At 45.8% G+C, this 21,302-nt stretch overlaps 1 protein-coding gene across 1 annotated transcript in view; it reads left to right on the top strand.

Annotated features, from left to right (window-relative positions):
- Positions 1-6,234: 6,234 nt before the first annotated feature.
- Positions 6,235-21,302, top strand: part of AP1S3 (adaptor related protein complex 1 subunit sigma 3) — a 54,902-nt gene continuing 39,834 nt past the window's right edge. The window contains exon 1 of the mRNA XM_026491825.3: positions 6,235-6,387. Within this exon, the coding sequence (XP_026347610.1) occupies positions 6,385-6,387 (3 nt within the window). The 5' untranslated portion in view covers positions 6,235-6,384. The remainder of the gene's footprint in view (positions 6,388-21,302) is intronic.

Here is a 21,302-nt window from a genome sequence, read left to right as displayed (position 1 = left end):
CCTCCCACTGCGCTTCCCGGACCCCAACATTCTCACCCTGCCTGAAAAAGACCAATAGCTCCTCATTGTCTAACAGTAAGGCATAAAGGAGCTGCCTGGCACTAGTGCCCTTCAAAACTTGGTCCCTTAGCAGCTTTAAAACACACACTGTCCGAACTCATGCCGCATCTCAGCGAAACCAGGGAGTGAGTGTGAAGACAAGAGCGATCCAAACACTGAAGAGGGGTAGGCCAACGCTTAGAGGACTGGAAGGTGGGGGGAATTTCGCGAAGACAAAAAAGGACACGGCCAATGAGGTAGGAGAGCTGAGAAAGTGATGTCCTGGAGGCCCAGGGCACAGTTTCCGGGAGGAGGTCATGAGCAGTTTGAGCCAACGATGCTAATGGAGGGAGCTGGAGGCAGATCAGAGCTCCCCTGCTGGGCTGGGCACGAGGCGCTCATGGGTGATCTGGATCCACGTGGCTTGGCAGGACCGAAAACCTCGCAGAGTAGCTTCGAAAGAATGTGGGACACATGGATATGAAGACGAGTAACAGTGAACTGTTGAAGGCATGACTAGCAGGGGAGCCGAGACACAGAGGGCGGCTAGAAGGGAATGTGAGGCCCAAGGAAGTTTGGGGTGGTTTTTCAAGGATGGAGGGAATTACTGCACGTGTACACGTGTCTTGGCAGCCCTCCCGTGGAAGGGGAGGAGCTGGGACGCAGAAGAGGCTGGCCTTTGCAGAAGAAGGTGTTGGCTCCCTGGGGCAGGAGACCTTGTGCCCGAGGGGACCAGCTGGGCTGGCTGTCAGGGTGGTCACAGGAGGGTGAGCGAGTGACAGAGGTGGGGGAACGCCCGAAGCCATTTGGTGTTTTAAGGATGAGGAAGTTCTGTTCTGATTGCTTCCACTTTCTCAGCACAATAGAAGCTGAGAGGGAGGCAAGGGGAGGAGTCGCTGAAGGACAGGCAAGAAGGGAAGGTGGAAAATATTTCCTCCAGGAGAGAGCAGCCAGGGGACTGGTGAGCCTGCCCGTGGGCCCAAAGGCCTATGTACATCTGTGGGCACGAATGTAAAGTGAGACCGGAGAGACAAGTTGTCCGTTTTCTCAGCTGGAACTCTGTTAATATTGAAATGTGTTCATAATTCAAGAGTTAACCTCGGTCGTTTATCACTGCTGTGAATGCGTATCAGCGTGTTGGCACAATCTTCCTAGATGGCTGTGTATACATAGAGAGAGGCCTGAAAACCGTTTACTCTTTTAACCAGTCATTTGAATGTTGTGGATTGATCCTGATGTAATCAGAAGCTTGGACCAAAACTCTGTGTACTAGATTTCCATTGTGATATTTATCAAATAAAAACCAGAAGCAATCTCAGTATTTAGTTGTAAGGACTTAGATTCCAAGAATTCCATTATGTATCAGTTATAAGGAAATAGAATACAGATAGTGCAAGAATGGGCTATTTCTATGTTCTCTGAGTATCACTTTTTTTTTTAAATTAGAAATTGATGTTGAGAAATTCTCACAAAATAATATGAAGTGAAAAATCCATTATAGGGGTGCCTGGGTGGCTCAGTTGGTTAAGCATCTCAGGTCATGATCCTAGGATCCTGGGATCCCAGGGTCCTTGGGCTCCTTGCTCAGCGGAGAGCCTGCTTCTCTCTCTCCCTCTGCCTGCCGCTCCCCCTGCTTGTGCTCTCTCACTCTCTCTCTCTGTCAAATAAGTAAATAAAATCTTCTTAAAAATCCATTATAACCATCCTGGTCCAAGTCACAATATCATCTCTCACTTCAAATATTGCAAGGCTCTCAAAAAAGTCTCCCTATGTCCTCTCTTGTCTGCTTCCAGAGCTGTTCTCCACACTGCAGCAAATGGGATTATTCATAAACATCTTTAAAACATAATCTGGACAATTCTCTGCATGTAAGCCTTCAATGGTCTCTCATCTCTTGGTCTCATATTATAAACCCCTAAAGTGACCTCCAAGGCTCTCTGTGATCTGCTCCTCCCCACGTTCAAGCTTTCTTCTTCTAATATTCTTCAGCTTCTCCTGCTCCAGGCCCCTTGGCCAGGTGCATGCTATTCCCTCTGCTTCGATTATGCTCCTCACCTCCCTCCTGGTCCAAGCCAGCTTCACTCCCGATTCAGTCCTCAAATCTCACCTTACACCTCCTGTCCTCAGGAAAACCTTTCCATCCCCAACCACCTTAATTACCCCAAACTGTGACAACCCAAACTTAGTTCAGATAGCCGCAAAATCCAAGGTTAGTTTCAGGCTCAATTCCGGACAGAAAAAGTCACTGGACCTGATTATCTCTCTACTTTTAGGCCCCATTTCCTTGGCCTTGGCTCCACGGAGATGCTCAACCTTCATGGTGTTCAGATGGCTGCAGCTGCTCCAGCTACCTCATTCACCTTCAAACCCAGTAGGAAGAGGGGATAGACTTCTCCAAGTGGATTCCAAACAATGTCCCAGAAATTCAGTCCTATGGGCTTGGTTACTTGACGCCAGGCAATTGCCTATTTTAAACCAGTCATTGTCACTGTGACAATGCAATGCTCTGATTGGCTAGGAGCAGGTCAGGTGCCACCCCTTAGACTAAGAGTTCACCTGTGGGTTTGGTCCCAAAGCTAACCTGGGAGTACAGGAAGCAGGGGGAATGGATCCTTAAGAGGTAAACAATACATGTCCCACAGGGAGTTTCTACTCCATGTTTGCATGGCACCTTATCCTCCCCTTTGACAGCATTTGTGATCGACTGTATGTTTATGCATGCTATTATTTATTTAGTATTTGTCTTTCCCATGACGCTCTGCACTTACTTTGAGAGAGACCGTTTCTCCTTTTTTCACTGTTCTATGCCCGGTAGCCAGCATGGTTCTTGGCACACAGCAAATGCTCAATTAACATTTGTTCAATAACTACGTTACTAAAAACCAAGAACAAACAAACAAAAAACCATAGCAGACTATAAAACAGTACATATGAGAGGATTCCAACTTTTGCTTTAAAAACGACCTCTCTCCCTCCTCTCTCTCTATAGATTACAAATCTGAAAGGAACTACACCAAATATAACAGTGGTTATTTCTTGATGGCAGAATGAAGAATGGGATTTTACAACACTTTCCTTGGTTTTCCTAAACTACAATGAACCTCTATTATTTCTAACCGAAAATTTTTCTGGAAATATTCTTTAGAAGTAGAGTGGATAAGGTTTTTCCGCTTGGGATTAAAATGCCCTGTTTTGACAAGAAAAGGGATTTTCTAAAGAGCGTATGGCCTTAAACCAAAAGTTTCCCCGTGACAAGATGAATTCCTGTGCACTGCAGAAGGGATTACCGGAGATGCTGATTAGTTAGGACGCGAAGAGGAGGGCACTGGGGAAGCGGAGGGCCGGGTTCGGTCACGGATGTGTGCTGCCGTGGTGGCATTACGTAAGACACCTTCGAAGTGGGCCTCTCTTTTTGCTTCTATTATTTTTAAAACGTGTAGCTTGACCTCTTCCAATTTCTAGAAAGGTGGTATTTTGGTTGATGGACTATCACAGTGTTACTTTATTATCAGGACCCTAATTTCTCCCCCTCCCCCACCTCCCTGGTTGGTGGTGGCTTTCACCGCATACTCTCTATCTTCTGTTACTGTGTCCTTCTGGAGTAATGTGAGAAGTGAAACTCATAACTTGAGCGGCCCTATTACCGGCATCGTGTGGTGAGTAAATGTACACACACAGAATCGCGTCCGCCAGCTCACGACCGCATCCGAAACACGGAGCACACGGAGCACCCTGGTCTCTGCCTAGGACAGCAGATTCTGACTCCAAAGACCCCGTCAGGATTGGACCAGGGAGCCCCTTTTTAGAGGGCCTCTGGGTGCCCCCTGGGGTCAGCCTCATTGTTGGTAGACCTGCTGCGGGGTTCGAAAGGGAGTGAAGATGGGAGAGGGGAATGCAGACTCAAAAATGCAAGTTATTCCTCTGAGACACGTGGGTGTTCTGAATAAACAGGGCTCACCGCCCATTGACGTGAACTGAGTGGGTCTGTCCCGTGTGAGGCCTCAGGGGGAATCAGCTTGAGCCTTGGTGCCCTGATACCAGGCGAGCTCTGTCTATTCGCTCTCTGTGCCTGCTTTGGCCTCACTTCCTCTGGTCTCAGGCTCTCGTCTGGATGACCGGCACAGCACCCCCGTCTCTACAGGCTGTCTCTACAGCCAGATAAGATAACCTCTGTGAAGTGTCCAGCCCTGGTGGGTGGGTGGGGGAGAGATCTGGGTGCAATGGGAGAATCTGGAGGGAAGAGCATTAGGGGCATAAGGCCAGGAGAGCTTCCACTGCCCCTCTCAGCAAGGCTGTGAGGGAAGGCAAAGGATACTAATAATTTTTAAGTTAAACTCCCCTCATTTTCGAATCAAACGTTCCCTACCATGGGCCACACTATAAGGGAACTTTCTCCTGCTTTAATCTTTTACAGAACTGTCATGGCAACAGCGCTGAGATTTCTTTAGTTTTCGAGCACAACTTTAGTCCCCCAGCTCTTTGCACTAGCAATAAAACCCTTAAAGCAGAGGGTTCTGGGTGCTTTTCATAGGCCTGGCAAGGCAAGGTGGGGCAGGGCTGGGCCCTGCCCTGAAGTTAGAATGAAAAAGACACACAAAGGTAAGAGTTGAACTGGGTAAAGTCAAAAGGCCAGAGAGAGGGAGAAAACGTACCCTGGGGTGACAGAAGTTTAGAAAGCAGCTCTCCTAACTTCATAGTAAATTTTGGGTCATCTGTCAAGAGTCAAACTCACCCCATTGACTGGGGTACAATTGTTAAGTATCCTCTTCCAGAGCCCTCTGGAAGATGCCCCAACACTGGGGAGGAGGCCAACAGGAGGTGCGTAGCAACATGGAGGTGAGCTCTTAGAGAGCTTCGAGGCTGTCTTGGGGGCTGTCCGTGCTCATGATGCCACAAAGTAGGGAAGACCCACCGGCTTCCGGCTCCAGCCACCACTCTGACCTCCTATCACTTACGTCCAGACACAGACGCCTACTTTAGGGTCTTTTGAAAATGACAACTCTCCTCTTTTCCTTCTGAGCACTGGCTTCTCACCTCCAGGCTTTGGTCACTGCCTCAGGGGCAGCCTTCCCTGCCCCCATCTCCCAGCTCAATGAATGTGGCTTTCCCTGAGCCCATCCCAGCCACCTATTCTTACCCTCCTTATAATCTTTTTACCTACTTAACACTCATCTTACTTCATAATTATTTCAAATTATTATTATTTATTTACCTATTTATTATTTGTTGTCCCACAAGAGCCTGTAAGCTTCAGAAGAAAGGCAGCTTGTTTGTTCCCAGCTGGACCCCCATCTCCTTTTGTAGCACTTGGCACAGAGTAAGCACTGATAAATGTGGCAGGGATGCATGGATGGACGCAAAATCCCTTGTTTCCCATCACCTCAGCTGGCCCACACCCCTCGGAAATTACACAGTAAATCCTGGGAAGGACTTCCACCAATTTTGGCTTCCAGGGACGGATCTCTTTGGGTATTTGATGACACCAACGGACTCTCCCAAAAGAACATTATGTATACACTCAAAACTCTGCTTACAACCTGGGGGTCTGGAGACTTCTACCGTCCCAGGTAAAAACTCTAGACTTAAGAAAAATCAGGTGGAGAAAGAGAGAGACTGGAGACTTGACGGCACAAAGTCTTAGGAAAGACATCTTAAAACCAGACCTGTAGAAAACGATCTATGTCCTCGGATTGCAGGGTTAAAAGAGATAAAGAAAGAAAGAAATCGGGGCAAGTAACCTCTTCTAGTTCCGGATCTGCCAACCACTCCTTCCCTTCGCGGTTTAGGTCGAGCCCGCCTCTTGCCACTTTCCCTAAGTGTATTCTCAAGTGCCAGGGCAGATACACGTTTCTCAAATAAATGAGTGACACGTTCCCAGGGCAGAATCAGGAAAGCAGTCCCCTCGGGGCTCCCTCCTTAGCGCTTCCCAGCGCCCGGGGTGCGGAGGCGCACGCAGGTGCCTGTGCACCTGCTGCCGCCTGCGGGGCGCTGGGCTGGGAGAGCAGCGGCGCGGGGCGGGGAGAGTGGCGGAGAGGCGGAGGTGGAGGAGGCAGAGGAGAAGATGGAGGAGGGAGAGGGGGAAGTGGAGGAGGGAGGGGAGGGAGAAAGCGGGGGAGGAGGGCGAGGAGCCGGAGGCAGAGGGGTAGGAGGGAGAGGGGAGGAGCGCGGGGAGGAGTCTGCAAACTTTCAGTTCGAGGGCATTGTGGGAAGCAGCCATGGTCTGAGGCGGGCACCTCACCTGTCAGCCGCGCCGGCTCCTGCGCTCGCCTCGCGCCCTCGTGACCACCGCGCTCGCCACTCGCCGCTCGCTCCTCGGCGGGCGGGGGCGGCGGAGGCCCGGCCACCATGGTGAGTGACCCGGGAGCGCGCGCCGCGGGAGGCATCTGCGGCGGCCGGGGGTGGGGTAGGGGGAGCCGCCGCCGGGTCCGGTCCGCGCGCGTCTGCGGTCCCGCCGCCGGAAGCCGTCCGGGACTCCCTCGGCCACCGGCGCGGCTCCTTCATTCATTCGCTCGTTCGCTGTGCGCGTCGTCTGTGCCGGGCACGAGGCCAGGCTCCGGGTGTCGCGGGGGACCAGGCGGACCTGTGCTGGCGGGGGGCTTACACTCTCCGGGGAGGCTGCGGACGCGGGGAGACGAGTCGTCTACCGGGAAAGTAAAGGTTACCTCCGCGAGTGTGTGCTCCGAAGTCCCCGCTACCACCGGATGGGGGGGGGGCACCTCTAGGGAGGACTGCGGGGAAGGCCTCTTGGGGGAGGTGACATCTGAGCTTTTGGAGGTCCTGAAGGGGCGCTGCCCTAGTGGGCGCGGACGGAGCAAAGGCCCAGAGAAGAAACCCTTGCTTGTAGCAGAAAGACGGACAGAGGCCAGAGCCCTTTGAAGCAGGTCCTAGAAGCCAAGTTAAGGAGTTCGGGTTTCATTCCAACAGAGTTGAGCCTTGGGAGCCTTTTAGCAAGATAACAGACCTCATCCCTTCTACACTGAAAAAAATGCCTCTGGCTGTTGGCAGAGAGTGGACTGGGGTGTGTGTGAGGAGGGGTGTCAACGCAGACACAAGGAGACCAGTTTCAGTGCCCCAGCTGAGAGATCCTAGCATGCACTGGGGTAAAGACTGTCGCAGGCACCCCTTCCAGTGCCTTCAGTCCAGGGCTACTGTTCTGAGAGTGTGAGGGCCCCACTTCCCCAGGTGAGCTCACCTCCCAAATGTAAGCAGGAACAGAAGTGACCTGCACTGTGAGGGCTGGAGGGCCCTCCTCAGGCAGGAGCAGGAGGGCCTGTGGGTTCAGAACGTTGGTGGACAAGGACAGCAGCGGGGTGCTGAGCCCCTGGACGGAAAGGCCACAGATGCGGGTTCCCAGAGGAGGTTTGGTTGCACAGACTTGAGGTGCCCTGGTAGTTTGTTGAGGGTTCCTTCCTTGTAAGTACAGCACCATGCAAAAAGGAGGCTGTAAATAATGGAGCAGTTCTGTTGGCTTGCTCAGGTTTCCCAAGGAACATGGTGACAGTGTGCCTAGCTCGCCATTATCATTTACCTAATGGAGGATGGAATAAGGCCCTGGAAATTCTGAGTAGCAAAATGCTACTTCCATCCCGAGAGCTGGGGCAGGATCCTTGCTCTAGACAGCGCTCGCTGTGGAGTTTTCTTTTTCCTTGTGATGTCATATAAACAGGTAATCAGAAATGTGTGAAGTTTCCCTAGCTTTTCCACCAGGCCTTGCCTAACAGAAGTGTTCATGTTATTACTGAGCACTTCTGCTGGGCCACACGGGATGCTCAGCCCTTTCCATTCACCGTCTCAGGCAATCCTTGTAGCAACCAGATGAAGGTGTTATGCTCTTTGCGTTTTACCTGCTCTGATCTGTTCAGCAGTGTGGCCTTGGACAGCCCCCTTGACCGCTTTGTGCCGGTTTGCTCGTTTGTGAAATGGGGATAATAAGAAGGGGTTCTCCAAGTGCAGTCTGAGGAACTTAAGGAGTCCCTAAAACTTTTCAGAGGTCCACAAGACCCAAGTATTTTCATAATAGTTCATAATAGCACTATGATATTATCTGCCTTTTTCACACTCATTCCTACGTGACTGTCTGTGGAGTTTGCTTGAAACTGACATGCGCTGAGATAGCGTGACAGTTTGAATGCAGAAGCCCCTCGGAGAGTCCAGCCACCTCCTATTGAGTCGGTCGTCAAAGAGATTTGAAGAATTGTAAACCTGCGCCACTCTTCTCACAATTTTTTTTTTCTTTTTTTGCTTTGGAAAATATTGTGACTTCGTGAAAAAGATATTTCTCTTAATGTGTAATACTACTTAAAATGAATTAGTAAATATCTAAAAATTTTTTCCCATTAAATGTATATTACAGTACCTACCAATGGAGACAACCTACATACATAAAAGGTCTTGGGGGCTACCTATTTTTAAGAGTGTAAGGGGGTCAGAGACAGGCTCTGTGAGTTAATGCAAGCGAATGCATTTAGAGCAGCTTTGCCCTCTGTAAGAGCTCAGGGACTGGGGCATCTCCTCTGTTCTTCCTGCCACGAGGTGACACCACCCCGCCCCGTTGCCCAGCAGCTTTGGCTTTTTGGCGAGGGCCACTTGGTGACTCCCTGTCTTTCTCCTGCTCCATTCCTGACTCTTGCCATCTCTTACTCTAGGAACCTGGAAGATGCTTACAACGTCCCACCTGCTGCCTCTCCACCAGAAATGGTTCTTCATTCCCTTGTGCGGGTGGTCCGCATGTCTAGCACTAAGACTTCATACGTCCTGAATCTCAGGACTGTGTTTGTATCTGGATTATCTTATTTGAATCAGTTTTGTACTTCTGCACCCTGTCTTTGTTTTTGAAACCTCTGCCATGGAAAACAATGTAGGGTTACTGTGTTTCAGGGATTCCCGCGGTTTCTGAGCCCAGTGTATTTAAACATCTTAGTGGGAAGAGTTTAGTACTGAATGGTTGACAGTGTTGATGGAAGGAGGAGGATTTTCTTTCTTTCTTTCTTTTCTTTCTTTCTTTCTTTCTTTCTTTTTGTTTCTTTATTCTGTTTTCTTGTAAGAAGTTGGCAGTGGGGACTTGGTGACATTTGAAAAGCTTTGGGGACACCTTTAGTAAAAATGCAAGTCGACTTTGCTTTATGTAGTCTTCATGCTTTTGGAAAGTTGAAGTGACTTTCAAAACCACATAGTCAACAAAACAGAGGAATCACTCACTGAAAGAAACTCAAACGGTGACTGGTTTTTTGAAATAGGAACCATCATCTTCTTGTGCTGCAGAACCAATTCTCATCGTGTATGCTGTTTATCTAAAGTGAGAGAGACTTCCACTAAAAAAAAGAAAAAATCACAGATTTCTTTGGTATGATTTTAAATCTTCCTTGAGAGAGAGAGAGAGAGAGACCTTCCCAAGCTGAACTGTGAAGCCGTTTCTTTATGAGCATTGATGTTAGCTTGAAACAGCATGAATGCTTCTTCTCCTAAATCAGGTCATTCAAAGTTGCCCATGTTCATCCTCATCTCATTGTGTTACGTGCAAACAGGAAGGGTGAAGAGGAGTTGCGGAGGGTGAGGGGGGAGAAGTCTGACCCGGAACCTATAGATCCTGCTATGATCCCCTCCTCCTCACCCAGTAGATCAGTGTAATTGTCCCAGGCTTAAGTGAATTGTAATAAGTGTGTAGTTACTCTGGCAGTTTAAGGCCCAGTTTGAGGGTGAAGTAGTCTGTTAGAGCAATGAGCGCCTGCCTGCTCTGAGGCCCGGTTTGGGCTGCTGGCCGGGGGTGAGTGTAGAGTAGAGGGGGTTGGGAATACGGGAGGGAAATGTCCCTCTGTGGTGTTCAGTTGTCCCCAGAGGGTAAACCACGACAGCCCTTCCCCAAGGTTTCCCAACAACACCAGTGAGACTTGTATTTACCCCTCGCCGGGATTGTTACTTCTGAGTTCCCATTACCGGCTTCTGCGGCAAATACCATCAACAGGTTACAGGCCTTACCTGGCATTTTACGAACAGCAGCTGGAAGGAAATGGTCAGCTGATTTGTAGTTGCCACAGGGCATTTGCAGTGTGTGTCCTTTCGCGTCCCTTGAATGATTTCATTATCGACTAAGACAGAATAGATAAAGCTACCCCTCCTCCCCACTCCACCCCCCAACACAAACAACAGAAAACTCCTTGAAGAGTCCCCAGAGATAAGCAGTTTTGGTTATCTCCATGACTCATTCCTTCGATATTATTTTGTAGTTACAATGGCCAGAGGTTCTCCCAGTGGTCCGAGATTTCACTGGGATAACTTCTTTCCTGGGACCCTTACTTGCCTCTCAGAAAGTCTCCTTTCTGGTCTATCTTGTTCTTCTCTGATGGAATTCTTTGTTTTCCCTAGAGTATCCTAGCCATTTACCCAGGACAAACTTCCTTTTGACCACCCGGATCCCCCAGATTCTGTGATATGAGAGAGAATGCACACAGGAACCAGAGGCAAAGCCCGTTGAATCCTCTCAGGGCTGCCCTGACCTGTCTCACCAGCATCCTGACCAGCTGGAGAAAATGTGCTTATTATGTGGCTCCTGATGGCAGGATAAATTGTGAATTTTAACTATGATAAAGGAGTGCTGCAAATGATTTATGTTAGAAATGAAATGCCATTGACTATTATGAGGAAGCTGGCCTTTGAAAAATCTCTGACAGAGTCCCAAGTCTGAGACCTCAGATCTGAAATGACTCTCTCTAACGAGTTTCTGGAAAGTGCCTGGGGGAAAAGAATACAAGCGTTCGCTAGTCTCTCCGTGTGATGGGGCATAGACCTATGTATGTTCGGTCAAGAAGGGCACTCAGGATTCCATATTTTAATGTCCTTGTTGGATCTTTTCTAGCAAGACTTCAGGGCTGGGAAGAAATGACGGGTGTGTGGTGGGGTTCAGTGGATACGTAAATGCTACAGTAACCTTCTTTCCACACTGGGCCATTAAAGAGGGGGAAACTAAGGCCATGGCTTGCAAGCTGCCATGCTTCTACTCATTCTTGTAGAGGGACAGTAAGGAATGAACGTGACTTCTACAGATCATTTCAGATTAAAGAACTTCTCTACACAAAAACGCGAATGCATTTGGGTCCAGGATACAAAATTCATACAGACTTTCAAGATAAAAACCTAGGAAATAGCTTGTTTATGGCTAGGTGCTTAAGATTAGCATGCTTCACGTCTGCCTTCGGCTCAGGGCGTGATCCCAGAGTCCTGGGATCGAGCCCCACATCGGGCTCCCTGCTCCACTGGGAGCCTGCTTCTTCCTCTCCCACTCCCCTGCTTGTGTTCCCTCTCTTTCTGGCTGTCTCTCTCTCTGTCAAATAAATAAAATCTTTAAAAAAAAAAAAAGATTAGCATGCTTCATCTCACAAAGCTTCCTGCCTTTTCTGCTGTTTCAGTTATTTGGGTAGAAAAAGTTGAGCTGGTGCTCTAAAGCAGGGATCAGAAAATTTTTTCTGTAAAGTGCTGGGTTGGAAGTATTTTAGGCTTTATTGGTCCTATAGTCTCTATCATTGTCACTTAACTCTTCTATTATAGAGTGAAAGAAGTCATGGACAAGATGCTAATGGGTGTGGGTATGTTTTAATAAAGCTTTATTTATAAAAGCAGGTGGAGGGCCAGAATTGAGCTGTTGGCTATGGTTTGTTGACCTGTGTTCTAAGGTAACTTCCATTAATTCACTATATTCGACAAATGAATTGGACACCTGCCCTATGCCAGACAGTGCTTCAGGTAGGACTGGCTATATAATTTGTGGCACCCAATAGAAAATGAAAATGTAGGATCCCTTGTTTGAAAATTATTGAGAATTTCTAGATGACTGCAGAGCATTAAACCAAGTCTAGGATCCTTCCAAACTCAGGGACCCAGGTAAAGACTCTGGGTTCATGGAAACTAGCCGTGAGGTTAGTTCATGGAAACAACCCAGAGGTTGCTCATGCTGTTCGGGAGCCCATGTTCTTGGTGGGAAGTTCTCTAAACTTTCTAAATATTTTGTATCAATTACACAGAAGAAGATATTGCAAAGCATTGGTAAATCATCATCTCATTTTTACTTCGTGGAATTTGCAGACATTTCTGAGGCAGGTGATGTGGGGACCTGTCGGGGCATGTGGAATTGGGAGCAGTCCTGGGCTTGGTGGCTATGTCAGGCCCTGCCATTTCAGCCCTTTGTGGCCAGAGGAGGAGGGTCCCTTCATCCAGCGACTCAGCTGGCCCTTGGTCACTTCCTGAACCAGTTCTGGCTGGACAAAGAATTCAGGATCCATATCCTTCTCCCAGGCATTGCCTTTGTCCATGTCCGCATACGTAACGGCTTCCCCAGCCCCTCCCAGGTTTGCCCTAAAAATCTGGGTGTGGTATCCTTTGTCAATGTAAATCCTGTACATAGCTCCCCATTTGTGTAAAATAAGGCAGATACACCCATATAGAAACTGGGAACTTCTAGGAGGATATGCAAGAAACAGTGATTCTTTCTGGGAAGGGCTCTAAGCATCTGCTGTGATGAAGTTTCACTTTTTATTGTATGTTCTATTAGACCATTCAGTTTCCTCCATTTGAATGTCATATCTTCTAAATTACATAAAAAATGACTTTTTAAAAATTATGTCATTTATATTACTTCTCCAGCAAAACTCTGTTTTGTTTTCCCCTATTTTTGTAACTTCTTAAGGTTAGATGTGTCTGGAATTGGGATGGAAGCAGAAATTCCCTGAAAATACACACACACACACACACACACACACACACACACACACACACACACAGAGGCTTTCTCTAACTTGGACTCTTGGCCAGACTTCTGAGATTCCTGTTTGTACCTTGCTTTCATATGAGACTTGAGAATAACCGAGGGGGAAAATGTGATTCATCTTTCTCATTTCAGAGACTCCGAAAACCTTTGGTAACAATGTAGAATGTTTTCTACTCACTTCCTAGGACTCAACGATTAAAATACAGAGATGGCTGTCAGATCACCTGGGGTTGGCCTCTCTGCATTCAATACAGAGCCAAACATTCCAGCGAGATTAAGAAGTCATGTCCCTGAAAAAGTCCAGAAGGCCCTATCAAATGTGGCATCAGATTCTGATTATCACTGAACTGTTCTGCCCCCAATTTCAGTGTCTGCTTCACACCCCCAGCTCCCCTTGCTGTCCTTAAAGAAAAGAAAAAAGAAAAAAAAAATCAACTTTTCATTATGCAGGTGAAGCTAGAAAAGACTTGGGAAAAATGTTGCTTTTAAGAGAAGTGTCAGAATTTCATCGGGGGACAGGACATGCTGTTGGAAGACACATCTTTGTTGTGTAAATATTTGGTGACTGGTTCCCTGTGGAAGTGACACACAGGGCGTTTTGCCCAGCTTTCCCCCCCTGGAGCCGCTGGCGGAGGGCAGTGTCAGATGTCAGGGCAGTGTGTCCAGTAAGAGAATAAGATGAGGCAGACAGCCCCAGGCCCTGCATGTAAGCTCTGTGATCTTGAGCACTTCGCTTATCCCTCTCACACTGGGCCTACTTCCTCAATTTACCTGAAGATCAAACAAGATAATCCCGCTCAAGCCCTTTGCGCGAGGCCTGGCACCTAGAACGCATTCCATCAACGTTAGCTAGGTTATTTTTAAGAGAAACTGGAAAAAAACTCGCAAAATGTTTAAAAATGGTTCATAAGTTGTTTTTTTTTTTTCTCCCCCTAGGGAACTTATTTGAACCAATGAACTAAAGAAACAAAGTATCCTAGACTGTAAACACTGGGGAGGTGGGAGAAGGTAAGGGTTATCATAAGATCACAGTGTTTTTCCAGTGTGGTTCAAAACCCAGCGTATGTCTAGGACATTTTTCTTTTATTTCTTAGACAAGTACTTTCAGTTTCTTTACTAAGAAGCCAAGTCCTCCATTCTGGTACGTGGCATATGAATCCTACCTTTCAAAGTGTATTTGGCCTCATGACTTCCATACTTTAAGGATTCAGATAATCTACACCAACAGTCTTGGTAAAATAGTAAGGGGGAAGGGGGGAGTTGACTGTATAACCAGGCAGATCCATCTTTCAGATTGAACCTGAACTTTGAAGGAGGGTGATGGATGTGCCATCTCCTGCCTCCTAACAAGTTTTGTTCAGGCTGTAGACATCGTTGTCCAGGTATAAAGGCCCCGGGGACAGATTTTTAATGAGTGCTGGGTAGGCTGCGGTAGGAAGAAAATGAAAGTTCTTAACATTTAAGTGATCATTACCAGGCAGGGTACTGAGGTCAGCCTAGTAAGCATAGCCTCTCAAACTAAGTTGTTCTCAATCACAAAAAAAATTCACATTAAGAAAGATTAAATAAGCATCACTGTGAAACATGAATAGGGTCCCAAGTTATTAATGTTTCGTTCGACTTCAAAGTCATAATGAAAGTTGCCTGGAATGTCTACTATTTCCAGTATTTCCTTGCTCCTCAAATGATTTGAAAGAGAACCAAAGTCCAGTCTGCCTCTCAGAAGACTCCAGGAGAAAAACCTAATTAGAGGAGTATTTACTATGAGACAAAAATTCAATGATTAACCAGTATTGTTGGTATATTCCAAATTGATTACTCTGTCCAGACGAAGTGATAAATGAAGAAATAATATGTGAATCACTTCTCAGGTTTTTTTTTTTTTTTTCCTCACTTGTTTTCCTCTTTGAGCTCTTAACTGGGGAGGTTATTAGAAAAGAAAAACCCACAAGTGGAACATCTGTTTCTTGATTATAAGAAACTTGTATTATCGGGAAGAAGTTTCTCACATGCACCGTAAATCTGGATGAGTGTGGGAGTGGATCATTAAGCACCAATGTTTGTTGTTCAGATTATGTCATTGCTGCAGGAATTCCGCGGAGCAGGACTTGGGAGGGGCTCATGGGAGGGAGAGAGAGGCACGGGACTGAGTCCAGAAGGGCAGGGCTATCCTGCCTTCAGCTTTTCAGAAGAGAGCAAACCGTGCGTGCGCTGGGTGTGCGTGTGAGTGGACGGGGTTGATAAGCAGACCGTAACGACAGGCAGTTATAAGGAAATGCAAATGCTGGAGGAGAGCCTGGTTTCTCGTTGAGGCCCCCTTGTCTAACTTTGCTCTCCCATCAACCCCACTAGGACAGGATTCATCTGGTATCATCCGGGAATGAGACTTCTCACAAGTGGATTTTCCAGAAAGTTCAGAGGGAGAAACTTTTTTGTTTTTGTTTTTAATTTTAGAGGTGGAAAGATGTTAATACTCTTCTCAAGCACTTGGGCAAATGGGTCAAAAGTAGCTTGAGGCTTGTCCAAAGTCAGGAGCAGCCTCACTTCACTCCTTCACTCCACTGCTTGGTTTTGGAGATGAGTTGCCTTCGTAGCGGCCAAGGTACAGTGTTACTGAAATTGCAGGTGGATTTAAGAGAGGGTGTGTGTGTGTTTTGTCCCGAAGGGGTTAGTTCCCTTGTGTACCTCTAAAATACCATTGGCTGTTCTTTCCCTCACTATCCTGCATGTCTGTCCCCAAACATTCTTCTACCACTTTCATGTATGTTTCAAGAAGGAAAGGTCATTTTAATGGCGGCGTAAGACAGACATCACTAGAAAGACAGAAGAGGATAACACTTGGAAGGATGGCTGCCCTGGAAATAAGGGGACTCAGGGTCGTCACCCGGCTATGCCAATAGCCGTGACGTTCACCACTCCCCTACCTCCCCAGGCCTGTTTTTGCTGTCCCATGAAGCAAGCAGCAAGCAGGGACCTGAGGCATACTCTTAAAAATCCTTTCTGGCTCTCCCAGTCTGTTATGAGCCACAAGAAAATCCTCTGCCTCTCCAAACCCAAAATACACTATTTTCTGAATGTCTCAGAATCAGAGGCAGGGCTGGCCTGATGCTCAGTTGTTGAGCCGTGTGTCCTTGTGTTGCTGTTGGTGAGAGTTGGGCTTGTCCTCACTGCAGCCCGCAGGTGGAATTTTCACGTCCACAGCTGGCCTGAAGGAATGATGGCCACACCAACACGGAGTACGCGTAAGTAGATAGTGAGTCATTGCGCTGCTCACACGTCTGTTTGTTTACAGAGTCTAGGCATGGTCGTGAGTGCAGTTTTGGCCTCGGTCAGGTCAAGTGTAAAGAAAGCATAGCATTATCGTTTTGCTTTAGGTACACATTTACTGCATACCTACTGTGGTCTAAACCCGGAATGGGAGCTTATGAAGAGCTATAAAGGAAACAGAATTGATAATGCTTCTGATCCCATTTGGGGGGGGGGCATATAAATAGAGCAGCTTGTATGCTACCCTGAACTGTGGGTTTCTTCGAAGACTGTTGAAAATGAAGATGTGGCCAGCAGGGGCTGGGGTTCATAGGGAAGTGGAGATTTTGAGAGGGGTCCTGAAAGGATGTTACGGACCTGCTTCCACGAGGAGCATATTTCAGACATGGGCAGAGAGGAGGAGACAGGTGGTAAGGTGGGTCCCAGCAGGAGGTGCCTCAGGGCCCACAAGCCCATTGGCATGGGTGCGTGGGGGAACGAGTTTGGAAAACATACATGCATACACACACCCAAAATACCCAGATATCTAGTGTGCAAGAAGAAGTGGAGTACTTTGGTGGAGGATGTTGAAAGACAGGAGATTTTCTCCATGTCATTCATCTGGAGGACGGTCCAGGAAGGTCTGGCTTTTTTGTCTTCTGTCCAGCACTGTCATTTCATAGATGTGGACTATGAGTGGTGTGACAGGCCCTGCTTGGGACAAACACCTAAACTAAATCCCTGTTCCTCTGCGTATTTTTGGATGGTGGAGGGCAGTATGTACCCATACGAATGTTACTGATTTGAGGTGTTAAAAATGTAGTTTTATGTTCATCTTCTTTGTATTAGGTAAGTTGAACAACAACACCCATTTCTCAGAAGAACTTGAACCTATCTTTGCCTATGATCATTTTATTTTATTTTTTTAAAGATTTTATTTATTTATTTGTCAGAGAGAGAGAGAGAGAAAATGAGAGCGCGCACAAGCAGGGGAAGCAGCAAGCAGAGGGAGAAGCAGTCTCCCCCGCTGAGCAGGGAGCCAGACACGGGACTCGATCCCAGGACTCTGGGATCATGACCTCAGCTGAAGGCAGAGGCTTAACAATTGAGTCACCCAGACATCCCACCTATGATCATTTTAAAACAAATTTCAGGCAGTAAATATTTATTGAGCAACTATATGTCAATACTTATTAAAATTCAAGCATTACACTTACTTAAAAATAAAACATTTTGAAACATACGAGACTGGATGTGAAAACTTCAGCTTTGGTGCCTTTTGTAGAGCTTTGGAAAAGACTTCTCCTTTTGTCAGTTGCAAAATAAATAACTTTTGTTCTGAGAAAAAAAAAGTTTTTCAAAGTGCCCTTCTTTGAAATAATGGGCTTGTCTGATTAACTGATGTTTATCCATATTTATGAGTAAAATCAATATCAAAAGTGTCTTTTAAATCATGGTAGAAAGTAATTTTTGGAGGAACGAGCTTAGCAAACATTATCCCAATAAAATTTGCATTGGCGCCATCTCTGCCCCATGTAAATCAATTTCAGGGTCAAAATGCTGATATTTTAAAGACCACACTAAATCTTGCTAACACAGAGACATTAAGAATTTTTAATAAAACCAGCCTTTAAATCCGATTTTCCTGAGCTCCTTCGTATAGCTAGTTAATGTAAATGTATTTTATCAGTAAGTGTTCAAAGAATAGAATAGCTTTGCAATAATCCTTATATTTTTAGCAAATATCTACAACATAATACACTTCCAATTTAGAATTATATTCTGTACTAGAGTCTTGACTGTGGAAGCTAAAAATTTTAGACCTTGAGCCAAAGTGACCCAAAAAGGTGTAAAGTTCTTTTTTATTAACTGCGAAATAAGACATTCATAAACAGACTAAGACTTCCTTTTCTTTACAAAGCATCTTTTTTCTCCCCAGTTTTTTTGAGATAGAATTGACCAATGCATCTTGGGGTGGTATTTTTTTAATAACATCATTGAAAGATTTATAATTAAATATCAGTTTTACTGCCAAGTCACACATTTATGGGTGCCAATGACTTTGTTTTTTTCTGTAGCTACACATTGCCAAAATTAGATTTGATTTCTGAATTTTAAAATGTTGTGCAAGGAAAAGAAGTGAGAAAATAGAGTGTATTTTTCTAACATTGCCAGTTTCTCTATTGGGTGATGTGAAGAATGGTTATTTCCAGCGAAAGTGATCCCAAAACATCTGTTGTATTCTCCCTTAAAAACAAACAAACAAACAAACAAACAAACAAAAAAAACAGTTCATGCTGTTTGGAAGGTCTAATCAAAGAGAAACAGGTGTTCAAGATTGAAGATGTTAAGTCCATCTTCAGCCCTGTCGACGCATGGCGGACTGTGATGGCCCCCCAGTGGGCCAGGCCAGTGCAGGGTGTGGTCTGGTGCTCCTTGTGCTGCTTTTGCTTGGGAGTTGGAATCACCAGGTAGAGAGTAGAAGCCCTTTGGCCAATGCATGTTTATTTCATCATCCACCCTTCATCACTCACACTGAGAGTAGAAGGGGCCCGGCAAGGAATCGTATAATGAGATTTGAGCGGAGGTCAGGTTCACGATCAAGTAATAAGCCTTGAAGTTACTTTAATGGCAATTACAATAGCGTTAAACTGTGGACCTATGGCTGAAGCTTAAATCTGTGACAATGAAATAAAGTCACGTTAATGAATGTAGCATGTATAAAGTACCATGCTGGCGGTTCTTCAAGTTTTCTGGGGTAAGAACCCTTTTGAAAATCTGTGAAAATTTCTGAACCTATTCCCTAGAGCAAGTGCTCATAAATCTAAAATTTTGCATAGAATTTTAAGAAGTCTACCAACACCCCTCTCCCTTTTAAATTATCTTAAACCTTGGGCATTTATTGTAAAGGTATAGAATCCTAATCTGAAAGCACTACCTAGCCCTGCCACCTATATCTTGATGATTCCAGAAAAGTCTTTTAAGTGTCAACAACTTAATTTCTTTTATCTTCAATATGATACATCACCTAAGTATGTGGACTCAACATATAATTTGTGTAAATGCGCCCCAAACCATGCCCGCCATGGAATGGGTCGTTCTTGTTGATAAATATCATTGTCACGTGGAATACTTTGTTCATATTGGTCAATAGACTGGAGTCTTCCTGGAGGACAGGTCCCTGAGAAGTTATAGAGCCCAGACAGGGCACTTCTTCCCCTGGAGCTGTGTTCACAAATTTTTCCAAATTGTCCTTGTTTTTCAAGGACTCTGAGCAGAACACTGCGGCTAACACGGCTATCTTCAGACAGCTACTGTTGAGTAGATCGTGAAGCCTCTTTCTGGTTGTCGTTCCAGCCGTGGAATGACCACACCATGGTTGACTGGACTGTGTCTTCTATAGAGAGCTAATCTTGCCACTGTGGGCTATTTTAATTGCCAGGTTATGAGGATTACCTGTAGTCTTCTGTGAACAGCCTACAGTGCTGTGGACGGTAGTGTTATGCATCTAGTGAGCACAAACTCAGAAGGCTCAAAAGCTGTAATTAGTCTCATGTATGCAATGCACATTTGAAGACTGCCTTTGATCGGTAGGAAGGATTGATGTGTGGATGGTGGGTAGAGGTCAGGCTTTAAAGCCAGACGTATCTGTTTTGGAATCCCTCCCTGCCATTGGCCAGACTTTGAGCTTAGTCACTGACTTGGGTATTCTAGGACATCTGTCTGGGGTCTCGTATCAGTGTTCACTATCTGTTCCTTGCTGGTGGTTATCGAGATTGTGATGGCTTGTGGTTACTCACACTTCCTGCTTCTCTTAGCATCGCAACATGTTCATGGCCTGGAGTCCTGACTTTGCTCAGAAAGGGGCCCTATGATCTCTTGATTTGTTTTTGACAAGTGACCAACTGAAGTAGTTTTTTTCAAATGTATGGAGATGAAAGGAATAATCATCCACTCTCTGTCACAGAGGTTTGTCATCGCCTATGTTACATTACATTCCTAATTTAGCCAGTTAACCCGGATGATAAAGTTCCTCTGGTAGTATCGTGTTCTTTGGACTGCAGAGTAATGTACACATAAGAAGGGTTTATGTGCTTGAATTCTTTGCTGTGGAATTAAAGCCTTTTTAGATTTCTTAGGAAACTAGAACCCATTGCTTTAGTTTTTCTGACAAGGTTCACATGTCAGGTTGGTTTTACAAATCTGTGCGTCATTCATTTTAGGTTAGTTAGTACCAAGGTCTGAAGTTGGTTCATAAACCTTTAAGGAAAATGATTGTTATCTGAAGGTTAAATCAGAACCTAAAAGAATTGTTACTTGGGTCTTTCTGAAATTAATTAACCCAGTCTCTCTGCTTTCCCTGGATTGAATCCAAAATCAACTGTATACAGTTTCTCCCAGACTTACCTCCTCCAGACTCTTCCTCGCAAAGAATATGTGTCCTACACTGGAGCCCACGACTCAAATTAACCACGCAAGGAGAATCAAAGTCTGTCCAGTTTTATAGCAGATTCTCAAACGTTCTCCAGGGTGGTTTATAGAACATTTACCAAATCAATGGTATTGTTTTATTAACTCTATTAATCCTCTTGGTAAAATGAATTAAAAGCCCAAGTCAAAAATTAAATCATGTTCATTTAAAATAAAGTTGGGTCTTTGTTATTACTGTCAGCCTGAAATCTCTTGCACAGTCTTAGAATTCTTGCTGTATTTTTTAGTTTAATGTGCAAACCTAGTTTGGATTGAAGTAAAATAAGAGTTTCTATATTTGAAGTATGAGGCTGTTTTGTAAATGGCGGATAGTCCCATGATCGGTGAGAATTTTGTTCGTGCCGTTTGTTAGGGTCTTTGGAAAAGTAGTCCTAGGTACATGCCCCTGATTATTTCGGCCTGGAGTGGTGACCAGAGATGGTTTAAATGTTACTTTTTAAGTATATTTGGTTTCAGAATGTGGTTATGTCTGAGAAACAGAAAGGTCAACCCTTTGTCGTTTTTGCCTCTTTATTAAACTCCATTCTGATGGGTGTGGTCTCTGTTCCTAGGCTGTAGGCTCTGAACGAGACAGAGCAGAACAAAGAACAAAAGGCAGAGAATAGCCATTTCCCATTGTTATCAGAGCAGACTGTGAGATACCCAATGATGCGAGTTATGCCCACGGCAGCGTCTTCTCTATGATTTTGCTCACACTTACTCGGCACATTCTTCCTTCCAGTGACAGTCACAGGGGTCAGGGGTCTGGGGTACAAAACGCAGGCCACTT

Source organism: Ursus arctos, unplaced genomic scaffold (assembly GCF_023065955.2).
Source record: "Ursus arctos isolate Adak ecotype North America unplaced genomic scaffold, UrsArc2.0 scaffold_1, whole genome shotgun sequence".
In the NCBI taxonomy this organism is placed as follows: Eukaryota; Metazoa; Chordata; class Mammalia; order Carnivora; family Ursidae; genus Ursus; species Ursus arctos.
This window is presented reverse-complemented; position numbering and strand designations above follow the sequence as displayed.